A 12,428-nucleotide genomic window follows, 5' to 3' on the forward strand; every position below is an offset into this window, starting at 1 on the left:
CTTGGCGGTGGGACCACAGCTAAAGTCTTGTGCTCCACCCTGGCTGCACAGAGGAAGTTTTCAAAAAATGCCGATGGAGTACAGCCTGGGCGATTTTGGTGTGCGTGCTGCAGACGGAGAACCTGCGTTAGGGGGAAGAACTCCAACAACTGAACCACAACTGGATCCCTCCCCCCTAGGCTTGCCTACCTATTAATGGATGGCCCCATCTGGTTTGAGATGAAGGTGTGAGGATGTGAAGGTGCACAGGAGACCTCATCATCTCCAGGCTCTTGGGCTTATGTCTCCTTTCCTCTGCAATGGGGCTCACCTTGCCACCCTTCTCCCCATACTTGCTCTCTCCCACATCTCCTATCAAAATCAAAATGTCAACTTGGAGAACATTCTTGGATGTCTAATCTCCTATGTGTAAAGCTCCATGATGGTGGGATGTGGATCAAAGGCTCTCGGACTGGGGAGGATTTGGAATTTCTAGTCCAAACTCCTACCTGACGTAGGAATCTTCCTACGGTGAGCCCAGCAGACAGCTGGTAAGCAAGCCTTGGTCCCAAGACTTCTAGGGGCAAGAGCTTGCTGCCTCTCTGGGCAGTCCATTCCCATTCCTGCTGGCTTTGATCATCAGAGCCACCATTTATCATGAAGAAAAATAGTCACCACTTACTGAGCACTGACCAGGAACAATTGAGGCACACAGCACAAAAATCAGCAATCAAATCATCTTTATTATTCATGATGTGGCTTACTGTGAGTGTTCCCACCATCTGGGGCTTTCTACTTAAACTAATTGTTCTTGCTGCCTTGGTGCTAAACTCAGCTATTTCTATGACAACAAGATTTTTAAAGTGATTTCAGTACTTTGGGGGCACTGCTCTGGTTACTACTTAGAGGCAGGCGACTTCTTTACCTTCTGCATCTAAACAAATGCTTCCTTCCTGTCCCCTGACCCCTAGGCTGGCCCACAAATTCCCCGCTTTATATATGGGGCTGATTTATGCTTCTGGGTGTTTTTTTTTGTAACAGCTTTTTTGAGCTATAATTCACATACCACACACAATTCAACCATTGAAGTGTACAATTCAGTGATTTTTAGTATTTTCACAAGCTTGAGTCACCCATCACCATCGAACTTAGAACATTTACATCACCCCAAAAAGAAACCCCAGACTTTTTAGCAATCACCTCCATTCCCCCGGTTTGGAAACCACAAATCTACTTTCTGTCTCTATGGATTTGCCTGTTCTGGACATTTCATATAAATAGAATCATGCAATATGTGGCCTTCTGTGACTGGCTTCCTTTGCTAATGTTTTCAAAGTTCATCCACGTTGTAGCATGTAGCAGAACTTCATTCCTTCTTATTGAGACTAATATACCATCATATGGCTGTGCCACATTTTGTTTATCCGTTCATCAACTGGTGGACATTTGGTTGTTTCCATTTTGGCTCTTATGAATAGTGCTGTTGTGAATGTGGTGTCTGTTTTATCAGTCCCGATCACTGAGAAGAACTTGTTCGGACCATCTTTTCTGATGGTTGCGAGTGATATAATGATAAAAGTTACCCTGCCCGCCCACCTCTGCTCTCAGCCTTGACGCAGCTGGCCAGGGCTTGAGGGCTTCCTCGGGGTCATTCTGCGCCATCGCCATGGGCAGGGGAAGGGAGGAGGGTAGAAGGGAGGAGGGGAGGATGGATGGGTCACGGGACACGACAACTGATGGGACAGGGGACGGGGACTGGGACGATGACAGTGATGACGACCAGTGTCTCCTCCTCTCTTCTGTTCTCCAGGAAAGGCAGTTGGGGCAGAGTCATCTGGGTCCGGCACAGACTCCGCAAACACCTTCCCTTCTGTTGGGCAGGCAGCAGTGCAGACTGCAGTGGCCAGAGACAGCCTTACAAGGAGCTGTACCTGCAGGCCACCCCAGGCCATTTTTCTCTTCCCTCACCACTTGGCCTCAGTCCTGAGGCCTTCCCCTCCTGCCTCCACCCTGGAATCCCAGGCAGGGGCCGTTGGTCTGGCTTCTCTTGCACTGAGGCTGAGCTTGGGGCCTTGGGGGAGGGGTTGGCTGGGGTATCTGGGCAACAGGGAGCTGACAGATGAGATGCCAACACTTCTGGCCCTGGATTGTGCTGGGCTGCCCTACAGCCTGACAACCACAGATCCCTTGCAGCCCTCCTGGAACCAGGGAACTAGGTTGGTGGGGGCGGAGGTGCTGAGATTTCAGAGAGGGCTCTGGGTTGCTGTTTTGGGCTCAGGACTTCAGGTCCCTCCCCTCCTCTGCCCAGGTCCACCCCACACAGTGTGGGGGAGGGAAGAAGTGGGGAGCTGGTTGTGCTCCCTCCCCAGAGCTGCCATACCTGTTTGACCAGCCCCTCCCTCTCTCCTTCCGCCTTCTCTGTCCCGGGTTTGGCATCGGGCCATACCCCCTCCCTTTGTTCTCTGGAAGGAGAAGTCTAGAGGTGGGTGTTTGCTGGGGAGGGGGTGGCATGCATTCAAATCACTCTTTGGAAAATTAAGCATTGTTTAAAAGGGCTGGGAGAAGGCCTGGTGCAAACAGGTACTAACTGGATTTCCCTCTGCCTGGTTTAGCACATCAGGACACCAGAGCCTGGGGAGGGAGGGGAGAAAGGGATATGGTCATTGTGTCTCCTCTGGGAGCCTCTGGATTTGTCTCTCTGGGAGGGACTTCAAAGTGTGTCCTTGTGTGTGTGTGTGGTGCGAGGGGAGCTTGTCTGTGTGCTTGTCTTGTTGGATTTATGTCTGTCCCTCCAAGAGAGGGCTCCTGGGTCTCTCTGTCCTTCTGGGTAGGGGTCCACATGCCCGTCCTGGGAGCTGGGGGTCTCCTCTGGAGAAGGAGAGGGAGGAATCTGTACATGTGCCCTCCTGGTAGGTGGGCAGTGCTAGCACCCCCCTTCCCTGGGGTGGGGCCTGTGGGCTGCCTGCCCCTCTCCCCCGGGGCATCTGGGTATGTGGCACCTGTTGGTCTCTCTAGTTAAGAGTCATCCATTCCCCCACTTCATGCCCTGGAGGATCTTTCAGAGAATCCAGCCTCAGTCATCTGGTAATTGCAGCCAGAATCTCTGCCTCGGGGACCCAAACCTCCTGCCTTCCACCCGCAGCCTGCCCCACCTGGCCCTGCCTACGCCTGGGGTGACTTGCTCGGCTCCCCATTCTCCAACCTTCTGCAGGTGTGTGCTGTGCCCCAACCTGCTCTCCTGACTCATTCTGATGATGGGTTCAGGGAGGCAGGTGTAGGGACGTTCTTCTTTTCCTCTGGCCATTTGGGGACCTGGGAAGAGAAGGAGGGCCTGTGGCTGCAGAGTGACTCACCATCAGTGCCCCCCCCCCACCCCACACGGTCCTGCCACCCTTTCTGTGATTCACCCCCTGGGAGCTATGGGAACGGCTCCCCCAAGGAGCAGGGAGAACAATGAAGACCCCCGAGGACACAGCTCCCCTCCCTCCTGAGCTGCCCCTGCCCTCTACCTCTTTGGCCCTGTTCTTCACTCTCTGTGCCCTTCAGCAAGGCCCACCAAGTTCAGTCTGGCCCCAGGAATCCTGTGATCTTGAGAGGAGAGATGGGCACTGGGTTGTGTCCGGGAAAAGTGCTGTGTTGGATCTCACTTTATGGTGCACCTACAGACCCAGAGGGAAGATAGCCAGTGTGTGTGTGTGCGTGCGCGCGTGTGTGTTCATTCATTCATTCCACAAATATTTACCCAGCCCCTCTTGGCATTACACGAGGTGCTGATGGTTCAGCAGTAACTGGGGAGAGCCCGGGCAAATGGTTGACCTCAGGGTCAAGGACTGGGAACCCAGGTGCCCTGTCCTCCAGCCTGGGCAGAACTTCATAATCCCTCAGGGGAGAGAAGAATATGGGGTGGTGTCTTTGGGGTGTCAGCTGCTCAGAGGAGACCCAAATGCCGGGGATCCCTTTCCTGCTAGGCTTCCCAGTCCTTGCATGTATTTCCCACAGGAGGAAAGGAGACAAGACCCAGGAGTCGGGGTTGCAATGGCTGGGTGACCCTGGGCCTGGCTGTTACAGGGAGTTTGTGCAAGGCTTGCGGGTTCTTGCCAGTTTCACATTCACTGAATTGCTCTTTCCTGGGCTTCTGGGGTGGTGCCGGAGTTGGCTCTTGGGTGGGAGCAGCTCTCTGCTGCCCCCACCTGAGTCCGCCCTGTAGGTGGCAGGTGTCGGGTTAGGCCCGGCCCCCTCAGGGCCTAGCCACTAAGGTACGAGGCCAATCCCCTCCCCTCGGGCTGGGCTCTCTTTTATAAAGGGCCATCCTGGGACGCTGTCCCCCACCTAGAAGCAGCTTCTCTGCTCCTTCTCGAATCTCCGTCTAGTTCAGCCTACTCGCCTCCACTCCAACCTCCACCATGTCCATCAGGATGACCCAGAAGTCCTACAAGATGTCCACCTCCGGTCCCCGGGCCTTCAGCAGCCGCTCGTACTCGAGTGCACCTGGCGCCCGCATCAGCTCCTCGACCTTCTCCCGAGTGGGCAGCAGCTTCCGGGGTGGCCTGGGCAGCGGCATGAGTCTGATCGGGGGTTACGGCGGGGTCGGAGGTGCAGGGGGCATCACCACTGTCACAGTGAACCAGAGCCTGCTGAACCCCATTAAGCTGGAGGTGGACCCCAACATCCAGGCTGTGCGCACCCAGGAGAAGGAGCAGATCAAGACCCTCAACAACAAGTTTGCCAACTTCATCGACAAGGTGAGGGCTCCCCCGGCGTGGCTGGCTGTGCCTGGGGGCGGACAAGGGTCCGCGCCCTTTCTCTTGGTCGTGCCTTCGGTGGGCACATCCCACTGGTGTCCTCTTGGGCCCCACCACCCAGGCAGGACTCTCCCTTTCAACCTGTGACTCAATCTTCCATGCTCTGTGGTTTGGGCCGGCGAGAGGATGGGGAGAGGGTCTGGACGGCTTTGACTCCCTCCCTCCCCCATCTCGCCCCAACCCAAGTTCTGACGTCTGTGAAGCTTTCAGCCTGGAAGAGTCCCAGTGTCCAGCTGTCGGGTGGGAGGGGACGCCCATCCTGCAGCTTCACTCTTCCCCTCTAGCACCGCCCCGAGGGCTTCTCAAAGTTGCCCCTGTGCTTTTAAAAAATTTTTAATGGGGGTTTGATAGGATTCTGGGAGAAGGAAGCGGGTGTCTTGATTCAGACGGGCAAATATTGACTGAGGCCTGTGGCGCCCCAGGGCCCGAGTGTGGGGGCACCACGATGAGTCAGAACTTGGCCCCTGCCCCAGACCCTGCAGTGTGGGCGGGCCGGACGAGGGTGAGGGCCGAGCCCGCTGCCTTGGGGACGCGCTCCTCTACCCGGGAGCACAGAGCGGCTGGCGTTGGTGGGGCGTGTCGGGGTGGGGTGAGGTGGGGTGGAGTGGGGGGACGCCAAGGGCTGGCCTCAGGAAAGCCCATGCAGGATTCAAAGTCTGCGGGCGTTGGACACCCCACCTGGGTTTCACGTCCGGTTAAACCGCAGAGTTTATGGCTTCAGATAACGCCTCTGTGCGCCAACGCCCCTCTACCCCCTCGGCCCTTGTCCCTTTCACCCTTCCCTACCCGGCTCCGCCCCAATGGCCTGGCTCCATTTCCCCAGAGCAGGCGCCAGCCGGGTTTTGCAGCATTTGGGGGGCCCCGGGAGCTCAGCGCGGCCGAGGATTGGGCCCCTCCCCGCTGACTGGCTCCTGGGCGGCATTGTGGGAACGGAAGGAGGGAAATCCTGGGGCAGATCGGCGCCCTTAGGAATCGGAGTCCCTCAGGGAGCCGGCCCTCTCCTGTTCTTTGGGGAGGGCTTGCTAGTTCCTGGGCTCTAAGCGCTCGTGGCTGGACTTCTTGACTGCGTTTTGCTAGCTCTGGGGTCCTCGCAGCGAGTGGTTAAGCACAGGCTCTGAGTCTGAATTCCTGGTTCCCAGCGCTGTGCCCTTTCCTTTGATGGTTACGTTTCTGAGTTCGATTTCCTTATCTATAAAATGGGCATGATAATCCCTAAATCACAGAGGTTTGCCGATTCAAGCATATAATGTATATAAAGAGCTTAGCAGTGCTTGGCCCATAGTAAGCAGTCCATTAAGGCTAAATGTTATAATCACTGATTTTTAAAAAAAATAATTTTGGGGGCCCGCCCGGTGGCTTAGCGGTTAAGTGCGTGCGCTCCGCTGCTGGCGGCCCCGGGTTCGGATCCCGGGCGCGCACCAACGCACCGTCTCTCGGGCCATGCTGAGGCCGCGTGCCACATACAGCAACTAGAAGGATATGCAGCTATGACATACAACAATCTTCTAGGGCTTTGGGGGGGAAAAATAAATAAATAAATAAAATCTTTAAAAAAAAAAAAAAAAATTTGGGGGCAGAATGACCTGGGGAAGAAAGAGATTTATAGGGAAGGATTTGTTGGATCTGGGCTGGACCATTAGATTTCTCTTCTAAGTCCCCGCAATTTAAAAAATGTTACCAATTTGGGTTGATTAAGAAAAATGCGTTCCTCTTCTTGCAACCAGTCTGTTATTCTTTTTAAAAATTTCCCCTCTAACCTGCCTTAATTTCATCCTAGCATTTGGATTCCTTCAGCCTGAGGAACCCAGGAGCTCTGCATTTGGGGCAGGAGGAGAGGGTTGTGGATTCAGAGGTGGGGTGGGGTGGGTTCTGTGATGCTGGAGAATCTCAAAGGGAACCCTGTGGGGAGGAGGGGGTCTTCAGTTTGCAGAGAGGTCTACCTAGTCTCTTGCCTCTTCCTCTGCAAAGAGTAACTTCTGCACAGCGATGAGGCTCCTGAAAGGGCCTGCCTGAGTTCCTCTAAGCCACTGCAGGGTTGCGGACACCCAGGCTCAGAGAGGGGAAGCAACTCAGGTTATGCAGCACAGGTTAGTAGCCGTGTTCACCAAAACCTAGGTCTTCTGGCCAGTGCTCTCCAGGCCGTAGGGCTGAAGTTTCCCTATCGTCTGTATGAGTCCCCCAAAGCCACTCCAAAGAATAACGATGATGATAATATTATTTGATATGAACAATCGACATTTTCTTTTTCAATCTTTTCTTTTTCAGTCTTAATCACAACTTGGCTATGTTTATTGACCTGTAATATACAATCTAAGTAAATAAGACCTATTTGTTCTGCAAACACAGCTTCTATATAACTCTCCCCTGGCTTTCCCCGTCCAACCCCTCCCCCGGTCCCCCTGCACCCCACACTAGAGGGACAGGACTCCCTCCCCTATACACCATGCTGTCTCTCTCAGGTCATAACTGATGCTCCCAGAACAGCCGACCAGGTCCCTGGGTTCTGGAGACCCCACTGCTTGGGGAGTGGGTTAGGGGAAAAGACAGTGCCGGCTTCTCCCCCGAGTCTGAGCCCCGGCCTAATGTGGACCTTTTTGCTCCCTCCTCCCTCATGTAGGTGCGGCACCTGGAGCAGCAGAACAAGATTCTGGAGACCAAATGGAGCCTCCTGCAGCAGCAGAAGACGGCTCGGAGCAACATGGACAACATGTTCGAGAGCTACATCAACAACCTTCGGCGGCAGCTGGACACGCTGGGCCAGGAGAAGCTGAAGCTGGAGGTGGAGCTCGGCAACATGCAGGGGATGGTGGAGGACTTCAAGAATAAGTGAGCCATCCTCCTCCCCACCACCACCTACCCGGCTGAAGTCATCCTGCCCTGCCCCACCCCTGGGACCAGAGGCCTAGGATCCCATGCTTGGTGGGCAATGCAGTCCTATATCGTTAGGGTGACCATATGACCAGGTTTTCTCAGGACAGTCTAGGTTTATGCCCATTGTCCCAGCCCAATTGCTATTAACACTCACCCCCTTTCAATTCCAGAACTGTCTAGATTTGGACAACAAACTATGTGTTAGTGTTTATGCAGTAAACCTACGGTGAGAGAGATAGGTAGCCAGCAGGCCTCTGTGGTATACATACAGCCCCTATTTATTCCTTATCTCTGATTTCCAGCACACCCCAGAAAGTTCTGTCTGAGGTCTCATGTCAGTCCCTGTTGCTAAGCCTCCTAATATGCCTGATCCAATGTGTATTCCTGGATTTGGAGAGAGATTTCCTGCTCCAGGACTCCCCACTGGCTGATAATAGCATGGGGTAGGGGCGGTGGGGAGAGTAGCTGGCTGGGGCAGCAGGGCCAGCCCAGCCCTCTCATATTCTGCATCTCCATGAGCTGACTTTTCTAGATATTCTTGCCCCCTCCAAAGACCCAGGCAACCTCACCTTTGCCTTCATCCTCTGATTGGAAGTCTTTCCTCACCAGGTACGAGGATGAGATCAACAAGCGCACGGAGATGGAGAACGAGTTTGTCCTCATCAAGAAGGTGAGGGTCCCTGCCCCATCAGACCCTGGAGGCTGGGCCTAGAGACTCGGACTCAGAGGCTTTCTGGGTTCTGTCCCTAAATGTTTTGAAGTAATGGGACAACATTGGGATGCCTCTAGGTATACAGCATAGAAAGGTAGACAGGGACAGGGAGGTTGTTAGGTGCATTTGGACAGAACTCTGGACATTGATGTTGGGACAGGTTAAGAAAATGGAGCAGTGGAATTGGAGGTCTGGTCTTAGATGGCTTCTTGGTGGAGGTGGAAGAGGGAGAAGGAGGAAGAGGAGGAGGAGGAGGAGGGGGAAGGGAGGGCTGCAGGAAGCTGAGGTAAAGGTGTTTGGGCTGCGCGTGCAGGTGTGATGGGCAGAGGCTGGGCTGGAGGATCAGGCCACAAAGTGAGGTGGGGAAGGCCGTTAGTTGGAAGGTTCTAAGTCCAGGCCATCGGGTGCCCTGGGTTGGGGTCGGGCCTGAGCACTCAGCTCAGACTCCCCCTCCCCCGCCCCCCAGGATGTGGATGAAGCTTACATGAACAAGGTGGAGCTGGAGTCCCGCCTGGAAGGGCTGACCGACGAGATCAACTTCTTCAGGCAGCTGTATGAAGAGGTATGTTCTTGGGGACTGGAGACTGAGGTCCCCCAGTCCCATCAGGGGCTGCTCCCAGCCCCCAGTGCACCAACAGACAAGGGCCCACCACTGAATAATTACAGCTACCAATATTAACCCAGCAGGGATGTTCTGTATGTTCTGTCCCCCTGCATGAGGGAGGTTTATTAGCCCACGGCACAGAGGAGAAAATCGGCTCAGAGAACCAAAAAAGCCTTTCTAAGGTCGTCATACACAGAATGGTGGCCCAGCCACAACTTGGGCCCGCTCTGTCCCCAGAGCCTTTGTCCTGAATCTTTGGGCTGTGTGGGGCCCTCTGTGGGCTCAGTGTTGGTAGCTGAGAGTGTGGAAGGGCTCTGCTCCTCTGGCTCCTCACCGAAAGCCTGTTTCCTTTCGTCCTTGTCTCGTTTCATCTTTACTGCTCTCCAGGCTCCAGGTCTCTGACCTGTCTTCCTTCTTCAGGAGCTCTGCCATCTCCCCAGCCTGATGCCCCCTGCTCCTCTCCTCTGTGACTGCCCCTTGTCTTATCCCCTAAGGAAGGCCCTTCTGCAAAGGGGGGATCCTTGCGTGCAGGGACAAGGCCTCACCAGCTCCCCTCCCCACCGTAGGAGATCCGTGAGCTGCAGTCCCAGATCTCGGATACGTCCGTGGTCCTCTCCATGGACAACAGCCGTAACCTGGACCTGGACAGCATCATCGCCGAGGTCAAGGCCCAGTACGAGGAGATCGCCAACCGCAGCCGGGCGGAGGCTGAGTTCATGTACCAGACCAAGGTGAGGAGCAGGGTCACTAGGCTGGCCCTGCCCTCCTGGCCAGTTCTGTGCCCTGGTCCGTGAGGAGGGAGCAGGATTTCAGACTGCACTCTGCCTGCTGTGAGCTGGGCCTGCTGAGTGGGTGCGGGGGAGATGGGGCTGTCCCTGTGGCCGCAGGTCTGGAAGAAGGCCTTCAGTGCTGTGTGTGGAGGGGGGTGGGATGGGGTGACCTGGGCTCTGGAGACTCACTGAGAGGCACTCTCCCTCGGATGGCGGGCACCTTGGGTTCCAGGGGGTTCCCTCTCGAGCCTCACTCCTCATCTCACACCCTCAGTACGACGAGCTGCAGACCTTGGCCGGGAAGCATGGGGATGACCTCCGTCGCACGAAGACAGAGATTTCCGAGATGAACCGGAACATCAGCCGACTCCAGGCTGAGATCGACGGCCTCAAAGGCCAGGTGTGGGCTGGACTGGGGGTGCGAGAGGATCTGCGGACACCTCTGTGAGAGAGGAGATAATGCAGGACGAGGGAGCAGTCTGGGGGTCAGGGAAGGCATCCTATACCAGAGCTCGGGAGTTGGAGGGGCAGTTACGTCCAGCTTCTCAGACTGCTCCTGGAAGGCCGACGGGTGCTGAGGACGTCCCTGGGGCCATGGCAGGGGTCAAAGGGGGCTGGGTAGGTAGATTGGGGTCCAGGATAGGTCCCCAAGCCTGCTTTATTTTACCTGTCTTATGTATCAGGGTAAGATTGGGTAAGATTGGGCTCTGCTGCTTTAAGGAGGTCGAGAAAGCAGAGATCTAGTCCAGTTGGGGTGGGATAATACCTTAGAGTGTCCCAGGTGAGGAGTTTGTGCAGGGAAGTGCCTGGAAGCTGCTCATATTTCCTCATCTGCTTCCTGAATCTCACTGGTAGCGTTTTCTTTGAGTTGGATGGAGTTGGTTAGTTTAGGTCAGGGAGGGGGTCCCTAAAGGAGGAGAAAGGGAGGGTGGGCACAGGGGGAGGAGGCAACCAGACTCTGCTTTACTTGCTTACCTGCCCCTCTCCCCCCCACAGAGGGCTTCCCTGGAGGCCGCCATCGCTGATGCTGAGCAGCGTGGGGAGCTGGCCGTCAAGGACGCTCAGGCCAAGGTGGCCGAGCTAGAGGCCGCTCTGAGAACGGCCAAGCAGGACATGGCGCGGCAGCTGCGCGAGTACCAGGAGCTGATGAACGTCAAGCTGGCCCTGGACGTGGAGATCGCCACCTACCGCAAGCTGCTGGAGGGCGAGGAGAGCCGGTGGGTGTGGGGGTCTCTGACTGGCCCTGGTGCTCCATCCCTGCGACCTGGGGTGCGGAGGGGTGGGACTTGGGTCCTGTTGTCTTGGGACAGGGCCAGGAATTGGTCCTGACATCCCATGTGTCCTCTGGGTACAGGCTGGAGTCTGGGTTGCAGAACATGAGCATCCATACCAAGACCACCAGCGGCTACTCAAGTGAGTGTCCTGGCCCTGGGTGCAGAGCAGGAGGGCAGGGACCTTTTACACAGCCCCTATACGTTTCCCTCTTGTACAGCTGAGGAAGCTGGGGCCCAGTTAATGTCTTGTCCAAGGTCTCATAGCTAATATCAAAGCCGTCCCATCCTGCTCCTGGTTTTCCCCAACAACCCTTGAGTAGTGAACTGGGGCACTTGGCACACCTGGGGACTCAATAGGGAGTGGCAGGGAGAGGGGGCAGGGATCCTGATGTGGGCACGGGCTCCTGCGCTCATGTGGCTGCCTCTGTCCCTGATCAGGTGGGTCGACCTTCGGGGGCCTCACGAGCCCTGGCCTCAACTATGGCCTGAGCTCCTTCCAGTCCAGCATTGGCCTTGGCGGGGGCCCCGGATCCTTGAGCCGCATCAGCTCCTCCAAGGCCGTCGTTGTGAAGAAGATCGAGACCCGCGATGGGAAGCTGGTGTCCGAGTCCTCTGATTTCCTGCCCAAGTGAACGGCCGCTGTGGGCCCGCCCAGCCTCCCCCTCCTGTAGCCGCCCCAGAGGCTCTGGGGCAGGGAGCTATGCAGGGGAGCGTCGGGACCAGGAGACCCACCCGAGGCTCAGCCCCAGTCCTCAGCCCATCCCTGGGGGGAGTCTACTGCCTGGGGTACCCCCCTTCCCATGCCCCCAGCTAAAAGCCAATTCAAGTGTCTTTTCCAAAATAAAGCCTCAGCTGGCTCTGCCAACCCTCCTTGCCGTGTGCCGTCCTTGTCCCTGGGGTGGGAGAGAGGTGGTCCGGAGGCCTCTTCCTGTGCCTCAAAAGCTGGGGGGCCTGGGAAGTGGGGGGCACTGGGGAGGAAAGTCCGGCCTGCTCCAGGCTGTTCCCCGAGAGGCTTCTTTGGTGAAAGCTGGTCGATGCCTTGGTCAGTAACGTGCTCTCAAATACCCCGTGTCATTTTATCTGTGCAACAAACCCCGTGAGGTGGGCAGAGGGGTTGTAGGTGGTATTATCAGGAGAGAGTTCAGTTAGTTTAGTTTCCTTTCCAATAGGAGGAGTTCAGCATCAGGACTCCCTGTGGATGAGGAAAGCTGGCCTCAGAGAGACCAAGGAATTGGCCTGACTACAAAGTGGCAGATCTGGGATTTGAACCCAGGCCTGTCCAGTTCTCCTGCCTGTGCTCCTCCTCAGCCAGGTCCGTGGCGCTTCCTCGGTGGCCAGAGATGGCTTTTTACCATCTTCATCCCTTTGCAGCCGGGGACCAAGGAGTCCTGGTTTTCTCATCCCTTCGAGGCCCCG

General features: G+C 55.9%; 1 protein-coding gene across 2 annotated transcripts; it reads left to right on the plus strand.

Annotated features, from left to right (window-relative positions):
• Nucleotides 1-4,312: 4,312 nt before the first annotated feature.
• KRT8 (keratin 8) lies at nucleotides 4,313-11,882 on the plus strand. Of its 2 annotated transcripts, XM_014786500.2 has the most exons (9): nucleotides 4,314-4,721; nucleotides 7,399-7,607; nucleotides 8,262-8,322; nucleotides 8,831-8,926; nucleotides 9,535-9,699; nucleotides 10,013-10,138; nucleotides 10,735-10,955; nucleotides 11,093-11,151; nucleotides 11,451-11,882. In XM_014786500.2, the coding sequence occupies exons 1-9, from the start codon at nucleotides 4,383-4,385 to the stop codon at nucleotides 11,642-11,644; spliced, it is 1,470 nt and encodes a 489-aa protein (XP_014641986.1). In that variant the 5' UTR covers nucleotides 4,314-4,382; the 3' UTR covers nucleotides 11,645-11,882. The 2 variants fall into 2 exon arrangements, with proteins under 2 accessions (XP_087298478.1, XP_014641986.1); XM_087442352.1 differs by lacking the exon at nucleotides 11,093-11,151 and having other exon boundaries at nucleotides 4,313-4,721.
• Nucleotides 11,883-12,428: the final 546 nt, after the last annotated feature.

The sequence above is a fragment of the Ceratotherium simum genome, chromosome 17 (assembly GCF_057802395.1).
Source record: "Ceratotherium simum simum isolate JZ-2026a chromosome 17, ASM5780239v1, whole genome shotgun sequence".
Taxonomy (NCBI): domain Eukaryota; kingdom Metazoa; phylum Chordata; class Mammalia; order Perissodactyla; family Rhinocerotidae; genus Ceratotherium; species Ceratotherium simum.